At 41.2% G+C, this 19,052-nt stretch overlaps 1 protein-coding gene across 4 annotated transcripts in view; it reads left to right on the top strand.

Annotated features, from left to right (window-relative positions):
* vti1a (vesicle transport through interaction with t-SNAREs 1A) overlaps window positions 1-19,052 on the top strand; it is a 98,776-nt gene that overhangs the window by 1,995 nt on the left and 77,729 nt on the right. For all 4 annotated transcript variants that reach the window (XM_062414241.1, XM_062414239.1, XM_062414242.1 and 1 more), the window contains exons 2-3: window positions 2,927-2,985; window positions 3,969-4,079. In XM_062414241.1, the coding sequence (XP_062270225.1) occupies window positions 2,927-2,985; window positions 3,969-4,079 (170 nt within the window). The remainder of the gene's footprint in view (window positions 1-2,926; window positions 2,986-3,968; window positions 4,080-19,052) is intronic.

Consider the following 19,052-nt stretch of genomic DNA (forward strand, 5'->3'; position numbering starts at 1 on the left):
CCCCTACTGAGGATGCTAATCTTCTACTCGAGGCTCACACTTGCACATTGGTTTTTCAAAGGCCACTTGCTCTCACAAAAACCTCGGCTGATTTCTGGTGTGCAATTGGCATCTTTGAAGATTCATGGCAGCCCCTTCCACCGAGTAATTCCACATTGCTTCCTCTCACCATCTGTTAACTGTGTCAGAGTAAGCCGGTATGAATATGTACAAAGCCAGAAACCATAAGTGCCCGTTCTATGTTTTTCTGCCACCAACAGAATAGTTTATAGTTGAATTTCAATTCCCTTCCTCCTCGTTAACGTTTTTCTTTTCTTCCTTTCTTAAGTCCTTCTGGCTTTTTCTTCCTGAAGTAGCCGAATTTTGCCTGAGGTTTTACAGCCCCTCGTTTTAATACGTTAATATTGCTCCAGACAAAAGGCTTTTGTCATTGCTGTTGTTGTATGCCTTTACTTCACATGTGCACAACTGCTGATAATGGCCGTGGCGTGTGGGACATTTTTTTTCCATGACCGTCTTAATTCATATAACAGTCAAATGATTGCTAACTTATATATTTATTTGTTACCATTCACCAAAATCTGAGGTACAAGGAATATTTGAATAAGAATACATTGAAATAGGCCTTGTGCCATGAAACACGAATGTCCATTTTTTCACCTTCCCGAGCTCATGCCATGAGTCTGCATGTCAGTCACTACAATGCAAATCTTTTTTTTCACTCCTTTATTGTTATTTGCCATATTTCGGCCAGTTTTAGTCTTGGTAATAATCCATATATATTTCACAGCCCTCTGGCCTGGGCCCGAGTTTGAGCGAGGAAGCTCCTTCTCACCCTTGTGTGAATCGCCTTTGGCTGTTTGCTGTGTAGGTTGTGAGGTTGGACATGGTTTTTAAAAATGAATCTTCGGACTGGCCAAAGGTAGAGCTGGCCTGTGAGCCCGGAGAAACTTATGATCTTAGCTTTGATTTAGTTATTTCTTTGTTGACTCTGTATTAACGTTGCTGAATGTTTGCTATTAGGACTGTTCATATTTTAAGTTCAGTTGAAGTGATCATTGTTGGATTTTCTGAATTACTCTAAACAGGATCCCCTGTTTTCTGCAGATGCCAAAAACCGGTTCACTGACATTGCCTGTGTTCAAATACATCCACTCTTCATTTTCTCTGATCACGCATTACTTTGTCACTGAATTATGTTCTTAAATCTGTACTTTCCAGTTTACTTCAAGCAATGTTTGCTAGGTTTTCATGCCGGTTGATTTCTACCTTTCAAGTAATTTAAGCTGTGTTAATATGGCCTGAGAGTAGTTAAACCTTGGTTTCAAAATCATGACGTTATTACTCTATTTTAAGTTAAAGCCTTCGTTTGTATTATATATATTCAAAATTACATGTGTCACGTGACGTACAATACAAGTTAAAAACAGACATGCAAATATAATAAACACCCCTTTAATGAGTGATGTTGAGATTCTGCTTAGTCCCTTGTAAAGTTATTGTCTGTATTTTATAGTGCATAATGTCAAAGCAGGCTTAGGGTAGGTATTTACTGTACCAAATGACAAAATGAAGTGTGCGGAAACCACACAGTATTTATACTGAGTGTGCTGCTGATACTGTTCTCTCACAATGCAGTAAACACAGGAAATGGAAGAGCTTCTCACAGCGGGAGAAAAATAAAAGAGAGACTCTCTCTTGTGAAGTTTAATCAGCAGTAACGTCGCATTTTGATCAACCTGTTTTGTTTTACCTAATACAATAGTAAACTGTTTTGTATACAAAATAAAAAATGTATAATATAATGGTTAGTATATAGTATTAACAGTTATTTATTGTGTCAAATTTTGGGGACTCCAACTGTCATGACTATGTTTACATGGACAGCAGTATTCTTACCATCTGCCTTATTCTGAATAACAGTAATATTCTGAATATTCCAGTCAATTTTCCATTTAATTGTTACTGAGCAGAGTCTCATCATGACGTCAAGCAGCTGGTAACTGTTGTTCTGTCCCTGTTACAAAATAAAGCAAAAACTAGGAGGTAATAATGTGAAAAAGATCTATAGCCTACATGTCTACAAAATGTGACTGAGTTTAGAAGACTCTGCACGTCTTACTTTGGTCATTCCTTCTCTACAGTATGCACCTTGGGTTAAGGTAATTAGAAAATCTTACTACTGTCTTAACTGGGTTGATATTGGAATAGTGTTGTCCATGCAAATATAGTTAGTGCCTCAATGAAATCATAATTATAGGTTCAAGCAAGGGTTATAGGTTTTTCTGTGGATCTCACAGATTTTAATAAATTTTCTGTCCTTTTTACCTTTTTTTAATAGTGTGTCGACGGTCGATTGTTGTACAACCGAACCAAACCTCTACGTTTCATGGGGTTTACTTTCATGGCAAAGAGCTAATTTGAGAACAAAGCCTCTTGTATGTACAGAAGTGAAGCGGGGATGTTGCTGCCTTAAATAACAGTGGGATGAACTGTAGTCGACACGCTCCTTTGGAACTCTCGCCAGTCCTAATGAGTTTCAATGGGTAACGTGCCGGAGCAGCCACGGGGTGAGGTGCAGAGCGGCGCGTTAGTCAATGTGAGTGGGACTCATACTTCTGGCAAGTGAGCAAAGCTGACACCTCCCTTCCCTTTGAGTTGGCACGAGGTGTCTCACCGCTCCTCAACAGAAACCAACAAAGGCCTCATAGACGCCAATAACTAAGAGACATCAAATGTTGGCTTGTCGTGTGGAGAGAATGTGTAAATATATCTTCAAATGTGTCCTCGTGTGTTGTTTTTCTCCCCGCCGCTTTCTTTCCCTCTCCCCCGTCTCTCCCCCTGTTGTGGGGGAGTTGGGTTGTTGTCATGAATCGCTGTTCCTCTGTCGGCTGATCAATATGTTGCTGTTTTTTTTCCCTTTCAGAGGAGAAGACGCAGCTGGTTCTAAATGTCGACAAACAGCTTGAAGAAGTCAGAGAGTTGGTACGTCTTTGATCAGTAATTTTCCTCCTCTTCCCATTTCCTAAATAATGAATTTGTGGAAAGAGGGAGGAGACAATTTTCACTGGCACCAGACAACAGCACCTGTATCGTGGTGACATGACATGCAGACGCGTGCACTCACACACAGACACACACACACACACACTTCACATGGCGGAACGGAGGCTTCCTCCTCACACGATTGCTTTCCCGCAATCTGCTTTTAAGTGACACCCCTATGACACATTTCAAGCCATTATCTTGAGGTGGGAGTCTTCATGTTGCTGCTTAAAAATGAGCAAAGTCACCTGACAGAGACAAATTGTTGTCGCAGTTGTCTTGTTATGTCACGGTGATTAGTTTCCTCCAAATCCGCCACGGAGAGACCTGTCTAGCCATGAATCAAATGTACTCTTACTTCATTCACTGTGACATTGTTGCGCCCGTACACGACGCCGCATTGAAGACGCCCTCATATTTGATTGTGAATTTATTTACAGAACCGACTTCCACTGTCGCAACTTTGTTCGCAGCTGAGTGAAGCGAGCGGGAGGCATTTTTTTTTCCTTTTTACCTTCAGCACCGGATCAAATTGAAATTAATGCTGTCGAACAAACTTATTTAAAAAAAGTTTATTGATTTAGAGTTTTCCTGAGCATCTTGTTCTTATCATAGATTGGAAACTTTTTTTGCAGGACACAGCAATGCAACATTTACATTATTGTGCGGATGGAAAGAGACTAATGAGACCCAGGTTGTTTTAGCATCTTCTCACCGAGTGCTTTGACAATGATTCTCATAAAAATGCATTTTCGGCTGTTCCTATCACATTCGGGATGTAAATTTGCATCAGAATGAACTCAAACCCTGTACATTTAGTCATGATTTGTATCCCTGTAGCGTGCATCATATGCTTAAGTGTTCCCTAGTTCAAAATGTTTTGAAATGTTTGTTAAATTAAGTGGATAAACTGTGGGTTTCAGCTGGAGCAGATGGACCTGGAGGTGCGGGAGATCCCCGTCCAGAGTCGAGGCATGTTCAACAGCCGACTGAAGAGCTACAAGCAGGAAATGGAGAAGCTGGAGAAAGACTTTGTAAGTATTTCAACACTTCGTTGAATCCTAAATTATCATATGAAATTTAGGATAAAGTGTGACTTGCAGTGTATATACATTTATTTAACACAACATACGGCACTCACACACAACATTTCAAGGTGTCACGTGTCTGTATCTACATCCATTGTTTGGACTCACAAAAACACACACACAGACACACATACACACATACACACGAGCAGACCAATGCTGAAGCTCAGTGGCGCATCCACCAAGGTTAATTCACTGTTTGTATTTGAACTTGAAAGCGCTGCCTATCGAGAACAGGTTGTGTGTGTGTTTGTGTTGTGGCTGCAGACTCTGGCCTTGTTTAGTAATTCATAAATCGCTGTATGTCTTGACTTGATCTCTAGCCTGTATCAAAGCTTAATGAACACAACAGTCTTCTGGGTCACTTGCTATAGTTCACAATGTTTGCTACCAACATCTCAAGGTACTCCGCTTAATCAATAACGTGTTGAAAGTCAGAAATTATTCATCGCAAATGGATCTTATTTTTTATTTCTTTTGTCTTTTCTCGTTACCCTGATGTAGATACCTTTAAAATATTATCTCTGTTTTCAGAACTTTACCTTGCAGCAAGTATCTTTAATGATATCTTTCTTTTCGTCTCTCATCTGCTGTGGATTTGCGTTTTCAGTTTTGTTGTGCTGGCGCTGACGTGTGAGAGCTGTTGACCTTGAGCTCGAGAGCAGTCCAGTCATTCCACACTACCTCAGACGGGGTTATAGAAGTAAATATATGGAGTTGGATGTTGAAAGAACTTTTAAATAGATTTACTAAAGCCTGACCTGGGACAGGAGCAGATTTAACCTTGGTGGTTTTCTTATGATCTAATTTACTCAAAAACCTTGAAAAGCATCGAAGGTGTAGATTCTGTCTCCAATTTAAACTTTTTCTCTGCAACTTTTTTCTCACAGAGCTAAATATTTGAAGAAACAACTGTAACAGTGATCATTAAAAATGCACAATTTTTCAAAGGAAAGACATTATAATCAGAATTCTTTGTTATAAAATGAAATTAAAGATGTGAGAATCACATACACACGTAAAGGAATCAACAATATGAGACCAACTTGAATCTAACCTCAATATTCTTCTAGACATTATGTAAATTAGGCTTCATGAGTCTCGTGCTACTGGAGTCCATATTTCACCCTTATCGTTTTCTCAAACATTTGATCAGTATCGAATATCATTAACCGCTATATGCTTTTGAAAACCTGTATTGAATTAAATTTAGAAATATAACATCTCCCCCCACCCTTCCCCCGGTCCCTCACCATTCCAAAAGCAGAACAAACAAGCCGACGTGCACAAACAGGCTGTGTGGATGGAGATATCGCGCCAGTGATCTGCGAGCACACCACTGAGATGTGCTAGCTGAGATCACAGAGGAGATCTCCGTGCCAAGACAGTTTGCTTTCCTCACCATGGGCATTTAATTGGCTGGTGATTAATCTTTAACTTTTCTTCTCCCCGCACTTACCGCGCGTAATCATCAAGCACTTAACACCTGCTGCGGCTGATTCTGCCGCTAATTTTCCGTACTTTTCATTTTTATTCCCGTCTTCAGGGCAAAAGTGTTTTTGTAACGTGGAAAAACTCGGCATTCATCTGCTCGCTCCGTTAAGCTAAACACGATTAGGTCCTTATTTCTATTCCTATATCACTGCATACTTGACAGACTGAATACAAGTTGTATGTGTCAGGCCTTAAAACAGAGGCTACAGCAGGAGGGAGCAGCAGCATTGTCTTACACCGCGTGAAGAATAAAAGAATATTGGCCTGCTTCACACTGTGACTGCTCAGTTTGACTGTAATTTTCCATTTTTCCACCTCCATGTGTGGTACGGTCAGATCAGTGTACATTTAAACTCGGATCATCCACTCCGCACAGTAACATCTAGTACGTCTGGTCTCCTGCAAATCTGAGGCAAGTGTTCAGACGGCAGGAACTTCAGCCCCCTCAGATGTGCCTCAGATGTGCCAAATGCTATAGCCGAGCTCAGCCTCTCACTTCCTGCAGGCCTAGGGAGGACATGACACTCGGCCTGAAAGGCGTCGAGTGGAAAAAAGGCAATCTCCTTTCTTTTTAATGTAAAAAGCTCCGGCTTTGTTGTGCTTTCCGTGGATATCAAGGTCTTTCCACTCCCTCACTACCCAACCCCACCCCCTACTGGCCTCCCACGGGTGTCTCCCCCCTTAACCTGCTCTCTCATCTTCCCGTTCACCCGTGGTTTGAAGTCTTCCTACCACCGGTGTGCCAGCTTGAGACCTCATTTCTGCTCCTTTCCAGACAGGGCCCGGGTCGACCTCGGCAACCCCAGCCATTTCATCCAGGAAGGCAACTTATCACACGGGCATCCCGAAGGTGCACATGTGAGACGTTGCTTTGCTGGATTGGCGGAGGGCTTCATTGCGTTAATGGAGGGGACAGTGGGACTGTAAACGGTGCTGGGCCATGACAAACAAGGGGATGTCAGTCTGACCAGACAAAAAAGTTTCAGTCAGAGTGTAAAAAAATTAGAAAGGACAATGGAAATCCCATTTGATGGTGTCAGCTAGGTCAAGTTGGGGGGGAAGCAGAATGGCATGGCTCTTAGCCGTGCCTTTGATCAGGCAGAGAAGAGGCCGCACGTAAGCTTAATTTAATGAAATCTATCGCGTAAACAGAGCCACCGCCTTCAAAGGGCCATGCTCGTTCTGTCCCAGTGGGGAAGGCGGGGGTCCACAGATGTCTGCTGTGTCGCACAAAATACAATCCCATTTTGAAAATGTTACTCAAAGTCTGCACCGTGCCGGTTGTAAATGTGTGATGTCTGGTGACATGGCCATGATGTAATGTCAGCTTTGGGCTTTCAAAGCAACATCGGCTCAGAGATGAAGGTGTTTTAGTTTGTCCTGGTGTTTTTCTATTGTCCGTAAATATTTTTTTATATGAAAAGTATTTTCTTGGCCTTTTTAAGTTTTGTTTTTACCTCCATCGAAGAGGTTGTGTTTTCATCCGTTTGTGTTCATCTTGTTCGTCTGATAGTTGGCAGCATCACACAAAAAGTGGGAAGATTATCACGAAACCGAGTGGAAGGATGACGAATGGGTCAGGGAAGGACCCGACAAATCTGGGTTTGGTTCCAGAAATGTTTTCACATGCTGTCACAGTGGGAGATTTTTTTTAGACGTTTTCACCAATTTCCTAGGGAATAATGAATGGATCCAGATGACAACAGGGGACCCGTTTCTGAGTGTGTACAAATAGGTGCTGCTTGATTGAATGGAAGTTATGAACTCTATTGAGGCTTATTCTAGTTTGTCATATTTCTTGATTTAATATGGTTTGGTTGATTATGTTCAGTAGATGGGAATGAATACGTTTTCAGTCTTCAGTGAACCTGCAGTTAAATCTGATCTACGCGGAACTATAATACTAAATCAGAAAATGCCTCAGCTGATCAACAGAAGAATATTGGCAACTATTTTGATAGTTGAATGTTTTTTAGTTTTTAATAACAAATGTCAACCTTTCATAGTTCCATCGGTCATTTGTGAATATTTGCTGCTTCTATTAGTCGTGTGTGATATTAATTGAAAAATATTGTTTGGCCAAAACAGGAGAATCTTCGGTCATCTTCAGCTTATGACAGTAAAGGAGAACTTTTCACTTTTATTAAAGTTTACCAACAAGGGAATGATCAGGATAATAATTAAAAAGGACAATGATAATTAAATTGCAGCCCTTATATCATTGTGTCATTGATAAAACAGAGCTGAGATAACTTTGTGGTTGGTCGAAAGCCTGAAAGTTACATACCAGGCTTTAGTGTATTTACTCTACAGTAGCTCAGTTTTGAGTTGTTTTGAGTCCTAATTATCTGAAATTGAAACCTACTTTATATTTTCCTATGCCTGTATTAAAGCCTGCACTTTTAATTTGAACTCAGATGATACAAAGTATGCTGCATTAAATTTCGAGGGTCAGTATCCCCCCTACTTATTCGTTGATGTTGCAGTTCACCTCTTTTAGCAGCAGATGGCGGTGTTGCCCTAAGAATTTCGCTCGACCTAAGGTACATGACAAGGACAATATGGGCACATTTACCAATTACTTTGCCTTTCTAATGTATGAGTGGACTCGCTATGATTAATCCTTCCACTTATTGCTTTGCATGACCTCATCCTTTATGCTGTGTAATTGAGACTGGAAATAATTTTACCAAAATGTCCTTGTGGTTAAAAATCCATTTCACACAGAGTGCCTCATATACTGCTTTCCTGAATTGTGTATTTTCTTTAGTTGGTCTCTTCCAAAGAAAGTTAATTAAGAAAGCAAAACAAAATATGAATGAAATTGTTATCTTTTGTTTTGTGAGGTGAGTTCACTTTCTGTTGTCTGTTCTGTAGCTGTAAAGCACTCAAGCTCGAAACGTTAGACTCTTTGTGTTTGAGGATCCTTGACTCCGGTCAATGTTAATTTGTGGAACTGAAATATCAAGCTCTGACAAGTTTTATCGTAGAATACTTTACATTTATCTGTCATTATGTGGGAATGCATGCCATTAATGGTCAAGGCAGTTATGTGGATTTGTGAAGCCACTGTTGTCGGTACTATGTAGAAGGATTCATTTCCTAAAACCAACTCTTATATTGACTGAAAAGAAATGTTTTGTTAATTTGTCGTAATGTGCTGTATTACAGTTTCATCAAGGACCATGAAGATGTCATTCATTACCTTTTTGCTCCTTTTGAAAACACATAACGGTGTAATTAATCCGTCTTTATATGAGATTTGTAAATATGGTTGTATTATTCAATTTACGACAAGATGTGAAATATGTCATGGCGACAAATTTTGATTCACCTGAAGTACACTTAACTTCAAAATAGACCTATTCAGTTAGCATTGATATAATGATGGGCTTTCATTCCAATCTACATTTATTTAATTATTGATATTACTATAGATGCTCCCACTTGTGCTTTCTGATATTCAGTCGCGAGGCCAACTGTCACAGGGATACAACTCTCCCTTTTTGTAATTTCTGATTGTGTGTCAAGTGTTGTTTGGAGTTGCCATCACGGTCACATAGGACTGCCTCTTCCTTTTTAGAGAAAACCTTTTGGATGCAATGCCTCCTACTCTCTGCCCAGAGAGATAATTAATGCATTTCCAAAGACTCAGCCAGCCTTGAAATATTGAACAATTTATTTGCCAGGTACACTGAGGTGAAAGGAATGAAAAGGCCATTGGTGCTGATTTCATTCATTTTCTTTTAACCTTGATATATGAGTTTCATAAGTGCTTATCAAGTGACCTTCTGGAGATGTAGTTTCCAATCCTGGCAGAGATTGAGTGCTCTATTTAATGAATTGGACTTTTTCAAGCAAAACCTGTCAATGGATAGTGATCAAATTGGATTTTTTATCAATTGGGAGCATTCTTCTTTGTTTATTTATTAATTAACTAAAGCAGACCAATGCAAATCTGATTTTTATTTTGTCCCCAATCAGAATAAACTGACTTACTGTTGGATAAGCAGTAGATGACTCTTGACTTTATATACCCAGCTCGGGCTGCACGTTTGAGTTACCAGTACGGATATTCTAAGAACTTTTCCTCAAGCTACTTTTGTCTGTTTCCAAACCCCGGAGCTATTTGTTGCCTCCGCATCTGAGGGTCAAGCGTAATGTGTTCATCATTGGCAATGAATTAACATTTTTTGGTGTTTTGGAAACGCAGTATAAAGAAAAGGGTATCGTGTCCATGCGAATGCTTTCAGCTCCAGGTCAAAGTTCTGTGATTGAACTGTGATTTTTTTTTTTTCCTCCTAACTCAAAGTATACCATCTTGTTATGATTTTGTAGAGTGCCACCCAAATAAACCCGAGCCGAACAGTGGAAGATGAGGCTCTTCAGTTCCCTGCATGAGTGTTGTGAGTTTTTATGTGGAATCTTTTTTTAATTAGTGGTCATGGACGATTCAAGGTTGTGGGGACTCTCCAACTTTTAGCAGACAAAAAGGTCATATACTCATTATTTTTGGCTCATTCAACAATCTAAAAAGACAGATAAGAGTTTGCAAAGTCATGTATGAGAAAGTTGTTTATTTGCCTGAAGAAGCTAATAAATGTCATTAAAAAACACTGATAATTATGTTGACGTTAAAGGTTTTGATGGGAGATTTTCGGACCACTGTGCTTCCGCACTGTAGAAGTGATTATGAATTTGCCTTGTTGTAATCCATCTTGAAGGGTTCTGGTTGTTTGGCCCTTGTCCTCATTACAGTGACTCCTGCAAGCAACAACATGACAGACCAACATTAGTCGGATGTTAGACTCTTTAAATCGCCTTAGGTTGACTTGGCTTACTTGTTCTTATTTAACACAGCAGTGTAAAGGCAGATTGACTCTATTCATGGTTTGTTGGTTAACAACCCATCAATGACACCAAAGTCTAATCTCTGATAAAAAGTCATAAAAGAAGTCGCTCAATCGGTCAGGGATTTTTTATTTTCTGCTATTTTTCCTCTAAGCCGAGTGCAGATTTAAGATGTAAACAAACAGATCTTCCTCGCTACTTATGAATCGCATCTTTCATTTGAAAGTTGTTGTGCATAGTATGTCTTCCTCAAGCCCTTTGTGGATTCTTCGGGCGTTGGAGGCTTTTCCATGTCTCCTTTGTGGACACTAAGATGGGATTCGTTCTAGGATTAGCCTTTTGTCACTAACGTTGGAACCATTTTTCTATGGTTTTGATGGTGTAAAGGCGGCGGTGGGTCAAATCTGGGTTGAAGGACAGTTCACAAGAAGGACAAATGAAATTGTTTTGTAGAAGAAGTGCCATGTTCATGTTCGATTGTCGAGAAGAAAAATAAACAAAAACCAGAATATCGCATGTGCAATGGTATTGACAATGTTTAACAGATATAGGGGACAATAATTACTGAATAGCTGCGCTGAAATGTATGGATATAAATGTGCTGATGAGCATTGGTGTCACACAGATAATATGGGAGTTAAGCATTGATGGGAGTGTCTGTAAATCCTTTCAACCTTATTTTTTAGTAAGTAGGTAAGTTAGTTGTGCGTATTCAACCCAACAGTTTAAAGGATTTTCAAGTTATTCCCCGAGAAACTAAAACCATGGTGCAAAGGCAGCAAGTCAATGATGTTACCCTAACTTTTACAAAACCTGAATTTAAACTTAGTGGAAAAATGATAACAAAGGAAAATATCTCCCTACATGATATAATGAGGGCTAAGATGAGTGTCCCAGACAGACTTTCAGGTCCGTCACCCCTTTGTCATTAACGTGATGACTTCCTATCAGCGGTCGACTCGTACAAATCACGTAGCCTATGATTTGTGCGCGGATCAACCCTCTGCTCCCTCTCCGTCTCTTTATGTTAACACTTGTCTGTATGGATGGGGTATCTGCATTATGCCTGGAGCGCAGGTTTTTTTTATCGTGGGGGTGTTTGTGTGCAAATTTGGCCGTTATCCTTCCACGCAATCGTTTCCTCTCTCGCTTATCTCTCCTGGCCCCTTCCGAAGTCGCTGTACTTCCACACACACTGACAGCGATCAGTATGGCTTTCAGACGCTTGTCTGGCTGAGTCTGCCACGAAGCGAAGGCCCTCCCAGGTCCCCTCGCTGTCCTCGGGGCTTGTGTGATTGAGTGACTGGAGCGAGTGGGGGCCAAAGATAATAAGGGGGAAAAAATATAAAGACACGGGGCGATGATATGATAACACCCACCTCCCCCCCCACACCCTCCCTCCCTTTCACTCCCCTTTCCACCTCCCCATCACTTTTCCTTCTGTTCATCTTTCTGTCCTACCCCCCCGATTTCCTTGCACCGAGCCTGTCCCACACAGTGGTGTAAACCAGAAGTGACATGTGACACCCACTCCCCAGTGATGTGCTGACAAGCGGGTACTAGAATAGGTGACAATTTTTTTTTTTTTTGCCAGACTGGCTTAAATATGGTGAGGGGGATTCATGAAGTATTTATGAAATATATCATGAATCATGGGGTCTGTGTTTTTCTTCGTCTGTATTTTCGGCTGCAGCGTTTGCTTTTTTAATAAGAAAGTCTCCGAGAACAGAGGGAGAACTCTTTACACTGCATCTTAACGGGCGTTGCTTAATGGTTAAATCTCGGTGTTTACACATGTTGTAACCCCTGTTTGCACCGCCTTCACAAAAACATGCGCTCGCATGCAGACACACAATTAAACTTAGTTTCTTTCTCTGATCCTAAGTGCTTCTAATGAGCGAGCGTGCCAGAAAGAAAGGGAAAGTGTCTTTTCTCTCAGCGACCGACGATTTTGCCTTTTCTCTGCGTTTTTGAAGCCTGCAGTGGAATCTGGCTGTGGCCTTGATCAGAATTACATTGTAGAAGATGAATTAGGGATTTTTTTTTTTTCAATTATCCCAGAGGTTGGCCACCATTAGATCCTCAGCCTACTCCTGCAGTGAGACTAAACTCTTTAGTTTGGTTCCCCTCATCACCACAGAGCATTTGTTTGTTCTGCATTGTCAAGCTTTTTTGTGCATTATTGTCTTTGTGTGTTTTTACTCAGAAATGATGTGTTTCACTCAACACATTCGCAAATTCTCTACTATCATATGGCCAAGAAATCCTGCTAGGAAAAATATGTTGCCTATTTAAGAAAAATCAATCAAATTGTGGAATCGCTGATTAGATTAATTTATTTGTATAGTATTCAATTTAGCTTTTAAAGAATGATCAGCAAATTATTATTGAGCGGTAATAAACTCTGCTGTTTATTCTGAGGTTTAACATTAATCTTTTGTGTTAACTTTCTTATCTGTCATTTGAAACCGCTAAAGAGGTGCGAGCAGCTCCTCTGTTGGGTATTTCTCATATAATTTTGAAACCCCTCATAACTATTACTGCTATTTCTTATAATTCTTACGTGACTGTTGTAAATTCCTGTACAAAACCTGCAGACTCCCAGGAAACGAGTGAGTGTATTGGGAAGTTCAGGAGGGCACATGTTGGAAGGGCTTTGGAAAGGGGCCTGACTGGCCTCATCAGCATTTGAATGTGTTCTGGCTAGTGAAATAACAAAGTATACATAAATATATAGAGATAATGATCTGGCTAAGTCCCTGTGTGTGCTGCTGTATTCTTATGCTAATGAGCGAGCTATTCAGCACCCACAATGGTCACATTACAAGAAAAGGCAAAGCACTGAAGAAGATAGTCTTCTACGTGCATGTCCACTGATGGGTGCGTGCACGCACATGCTCAGCAGGCCCGACTTCTCTCCCTTTGTGTCTAGTTTTTTTTTATTTTTTATTACATTTTTCAATTTTAGATAACACTCCAAGAATAGACATCAAACAGAAATGAATCATAAATCGAGGTCAGGAGTGAGCCTCTTTCCAAAGCAGAGAAAGGGTTAAAAGTGAAGGTATTTCTTTCTTTAAAAAGGATGGGAAGACTGATAGGAGAGGAGCTCTTCTCAGCAGAGGGTTCAGTGAACCATATGTAGGTAGCCACAGGCTAATGGGCCGGTTGGTCCCTGGCTTGCCAGGTATCCTGCTACGCCGCCCCCCCCTTCCTACCACCACCAACCCTCCACACACACTCACTCCTCGTCATCCTCCAACACCCACCCCTCCTATCTTCACTCTGTGAAAATCCCTCCTCCACTTTCCTCTAATCTCACCTTTTTCTCTGGTGCTGACCCGGGGAGGCCCACTTTATTCCCCACTGCATGCCAGAAGCCAGCGTTGTGATCGGAGCCGGGCCCCTGTGCTGGTTCCCCCTCTCCTCTACTCTCTCCTTGCCCTGGCTGCCCGCCTCCCCGACGGCTCTGCTCTATTGATTTACTCCTCCAACCACTGCTGTCTGTCTCTGTTTTGCACCACCAGCACCTAGGTCCCTCATCTCTATAACCCTCCCTCTTTCCCCATTTTCTCCCTCTTCCCTCTCTTGCCCTCCTCTCTCTTTCTTTCTCATACCTTCTTTCCTTTCCGTCTTTCTTTCTGGCCCTTCCTGCACCACCGTGGGCCAGGGGAGAAAACCTGACAGAAAATGAGAGAAGGATGGGGGTGTGGTAGGGGATACAGGGCCTTTGATTTTTCATTAGAAGAGCCTCCATATTTTAATATTGGGTTTAATCGGGCCCTCATGCCTTAAAGAAATAACCACTGAGAGATGATCCCTTGGCCTTCAAAAAGTATACGGTGCTTCTTCAATCAAAGCCCTCCTCGAATTTGCTCTTTTGTTTGGAGTTCACTTACCCCCCCCCCCCCCCCCCTTTTTCTTGCCTCATGTCTCCTGGCCTCTCACGATGTGGGTACAGTCGTTAGGCTTATTGACTGATCTTGGCTGTACTTAGCAATAGAAATGACTTTGACAGGGAAATACACCACCGCTATCACAGAGCTACCAGCATGAAAGGCCCACTATCAGAAAAGTGTTACCCTTCTCCCAGAAAACCACCGTAGGTATTTTCCCCCCAGAGATAAAAATATGTTTACTTGTCGTCTAATATTTATAAATGTACAGCTTCAGTGATTCAGTGTTAAAATTGGATTTACGATTTACGTTTTCTATTGAATTAAGACGTTTTTCCCCCCCGCAGTTGTTCCTGATCATGCATTTTGATAAACCATCACCCACTTCTCACCTCATACCTGTTTGGGGTTGTTTACTACCTCCCCCTGGTTGATCTTTTACCCTTTCTATTTGTGCTTTTTCTCAACCGCTTCGGCGAGACCGCTTCAGGTTTTTCCATGGAAGCGAAACACAATGCTGCTTGCGTAGAAGCCACCAAAGCATCAACCTGTGAGCTAATGAGAGGCCCCATGCTGTTATCTGAGGCTCCAGCTTCTGTACCACGGCTGCACTTTTATTAGGGGAAAGAACACACACCAGGCTACCGTTCACATATGTCGCGCGCGTACGTTCTCTAAAGGAGGCTTCCCCGGGATGCAAAGGCTCGTAGAAGCTCCGCCGTACATACAGTAACCCTTGTGCACACGTTTGCTCTCACACAAACACACACACACACAGACAGAAGTGGAGGATTCGATTGCACCAAAGACCAGAGGGAAACAAAGGCACAAATGACACCCTCCTGTGACAATCCCAATTGTGGCTGCTTTTCTTTGTCTGATAATATATCAAATGCATTTAAAAAAAAAAGGGCACTTACTTAATTGAACAACCTCTTCTCATTTGTTTGTGTTAAAGAGAAGAAAAAGCCAGACAACAGTTTGTGTGTTTTCCTTTGTGTCAGCTGCGTGTGTGCGGCCGTGTGCACGTTAGACCCCTGCTAAGCACGGCTGCATTATTTAAGATGCTGTTGTGATACTTGTGCCGGCTTAAAGGTCTCAGCTTCCCTTTAACGCCATGCCGCATCAGTCCACCTCTGCCCCCACTCGGGGAACCAGAGTGGGACCTGCTGGCACTGGTCCACGCATCACCTGGGAAAATATCTCAGCAGGAGGGGGAAAGGAAGTGATATAGATAACCTTTGAGTTTAGCTCACATTCTTGTGAACTCTGAGACATTTTATTAACCCACTTTATTGTCATTTCACTGCCGTGGGCTTTGGTATTTCTCTGCTTTCACAAGGCTGCTGACAGTTTTAAACAGAAATAAAATAAAATAAAAAGGTTGTTTCAGGCAAGCACATGGAGCTGAACATAAGAGTTATTAAGTCTGACTCTGGATGTGCCCAGCTGCTCTCCTACTGGTGAAAAAAACTGTAATGGAACGTGGAGTTGTAAATTGAATATAGTTAATTACTCTCCACGCGATGCCACCAGCCGAGTACGCAGGGCGAGAGAGGAAAGCTTGGGAAAGTGGAGGGAAAATGTGACTGCAGAGGAACTTCAGGGCTCCTCATTACACTCGGCCCCTGGGTATTTTTCTGCTTTTTATTTCCCATCTAATGAACTGTTTACATTTCTCCGCTTTCCAGGCGCCACAATTATTTGCTTTGGTCCTTGTGTCACTCGTTGCACCGGGCAAAAAGGAGCAGAGCAATATGGATTCCATTTTATTTGATACACAATTTTTTTTTTTAGTGTTTTAAAATATTTACAAATTTTCTGTAAGTGGATTTCTCCAAGATTTATTTTATTTTATTCGGGACAATGGATGAACTTGAAAACAAATATCATGTATATTTAGAAAGTATATATCCTTACATAGCCATTCCAGAGAGAAATTGCACACAAAAGGACATATCCATATATCTGCTCTAATTAAATAAATATCATTTGCTGTTCGGAGGATTATGCCAAACTGATTAGCATATCTGATATGAATTGTTATGCATGCATATGTAATTACATTTTGATGGGTAAAGAGGATTTGTTTTTTCTCTCTGCTGTCCATGTCAACAGAGGTAAAACGTGTGTTTTTGACAGGACCCCAGCTCCTCCATCGCCGCGTTTGACGGCATGCGTGTGAGTTTTAAAGGCAGGCCACTTTGCATAAAGTTAAGATGTACCTTTGTACTTCTCACGCGTGCTTCCGGGAATAGAAGCAAATTCTCACCCAAGATTAGAAAAGTGACAAAAGACAGACCTTTCAAAAGGGATTAAAAAAAAACCTCTTTTTCTTTTTTTTGTCTCTTCTGAGAAATAAGGTATCTTCTAAAAGCGCTCATTCTTTTTTTAATATTACAAAGCCTGATTAGCTGGTTTCCTGTTAAGATGCGGAGCTCAATCTCCACGTGGTGCAAGGAATGAAGCAGATTCAGTGCATTTTCTTCGATATATAATTTGATATGGAGCATCTGACATCTGCGTTCCTGACCTCAAGAATGATCCTTTTGGCACTGAACCATTTTTATCCTTGACATCCTAACTTACAATCAAAAGCTGTCACTGTATTAAGCAGTCAATAGTGAAGGTAGTCACAGATGTTTATGTTCTTTATCAAGTGGGAAGGCAGTAATCATTCAGGAATCTGTTGTTTTCCAGAGGGGAAATCCGGAAACCGGAGTGTGTACTGTACGGGGGAAGAAGCGGCAACACTTTCATTTCAGTGACATTTTCCGTTCTTTATGCGTTCTTTGTTATCTGCTCTGTTCTCGTTGCAGCTACGCCTCATACATTCATCTGTAACAAACAGCTATTTAGAAAACCTAAAAAAGAAAAAACCTGCGTAGGGTTTGAAGGCGGCGTGAGCCTTAACATTCGAATCAGTGCTTCTCCCAGGCTTCCTCGTTTCAATTACTGCTCCAGTCGTTTCCCCCCCTAAGTTGCACTGCAGCTCTTTAAGATGCAACTTGACTTAAATGAAATATGTGGGTGTTCTCTTGGCAAACAAAAAAAATAAGTGTGTGCCTCGTGATTGTGAACATGTTGTCTTCAGACTGATGCTTATTGTCTTTCCGGTTTTACTCAAATATGAAATTCCTTTTAATGTTCTGTCAGCAGCACAGTGACCACTGATTTACTCATGTGCAGAGGATGGTGCTCTAAAGAAATGCTGACAGTAGAATTTAAACATTTAAACCTTAGAATGACTAAATGTGATAATTTTTTTTTAAATGATTTATAATATACTTTGGACGTTTTATTTAAAGATGAATGTCAGAACACAGAAAAAGGTGAAATTATATATTACATACATTTATATCTTCACAGGTCACCATATCTTTTTTTTTAATTTTAATTATGAGCTGATTCAAAATATCAAATCAGAATCAAATAACTTAAATAATTGAGTCCAGCGTTGAATGACACTAACACACAGCAGTTGTAAAAACATCTCGAACATTTTGACACACTGCCTTTGTGTGATGTGTGATGTGTGTGTTGTGGGGGGGCGATGTTGTGTTTTATTTGGGTCTGTGCTGCGGATTCTCTCTTTTACACACAGTGGGCGTTCTGTGGTGAGCTTAGGTCCCTGTGGTTGAGCATTGTGTGGGTGCACTCTTTATCTAATGGGTTTTGTGGTCTGGGTCAATCAGGCCCTCCGTCTAGTCAGTAATTACTCCAGAGAACTGTGGCCCTCACCATCACGATAATAACACCCAAATCACATCAGCCATGACTTTCCACTCAGATTATGAGGAGAGACAAATAAAAAAAATCCACACGCTCAATTGTGATTGGCTCCAAAGTTGTTTCAATCGAGGAACTTGATATCATCTCTCTTGAGGTTGGAATTGGCTTTTTCAAGTTTGGTTTGGAAGGAAGCATCAAAGCACCTCATGCAATAGCTTCTTCAAACTTTTAGTGATAATAGAAAGATAGGGGGGTGGAAGGATACTGTATTTTAAGGGGAAAAAAGTCCTCTACCAGGTAATTGGTGTTGCTTCACTGATTCCATGTGTTTGTTTTATTTATTAAGAGTCGAGAAGTAAATATGAAAAAATAGAAACAATTTTGTGTTGAGAAAAATGTGATATTTTCATTCCTATGCAGGTGTTTGTCTTTGATTTTTGCCCACCTCCTGCAGCCCACCTAGACACCCTGTCAAGGCAGGGAGAGAAAGCGAAGGAGGCTTAGTAAACACTTTCTGTGTCTGCTGCTGGTGTGTATTTAGTTTAGAGGGCATGCCAAGAGGCTGTTTTTCCATGGGTCGGGCGCCTGTAAACAAGCGGTACAGTGGCAGCCCACTCTTCCACAATCGGAGGTGGCATACTCTGAAGTGTGTATGAAAAGTGTGTGTCTGCGTGTTTGTCTTTTGGGGTGTTTTTTTTTTCTTTTTGGACATGGCATTCCCTCTTATTCGAGCCTATCTCGAGACAGAGAAAGTGAGAGAGAGAGTTTGTGTGTATATATATATATATGTGTGTGTGTGTGAGAAAGAGAGGAGAGGCAACCCCAAATCTGATGGGCCGCCAATGGGTGATGAATTATTCCCTGTCTGAGTCTCAGCATTGGTGTTATCACAGAGCCTGCCACTGCACTGGGATGACAGCAGTGACAGCCCCCAGAAAAGATTTAG

Source organism: Platichthys flesus, chromosome 20 (genome assembly GCF_949316205.1).
Source record: "Platichthys flesus chromosome 20, fPlaFle2.1, whole genome shotgun sequence".
NCBI classification, from domain to species: domain Eukaryota; kingdom Metazoa; phylum Chordata; class Actinopteri; order Pleuronectiformes; family Pleuronectidae; genus Platichthys; species Platichthys flesus.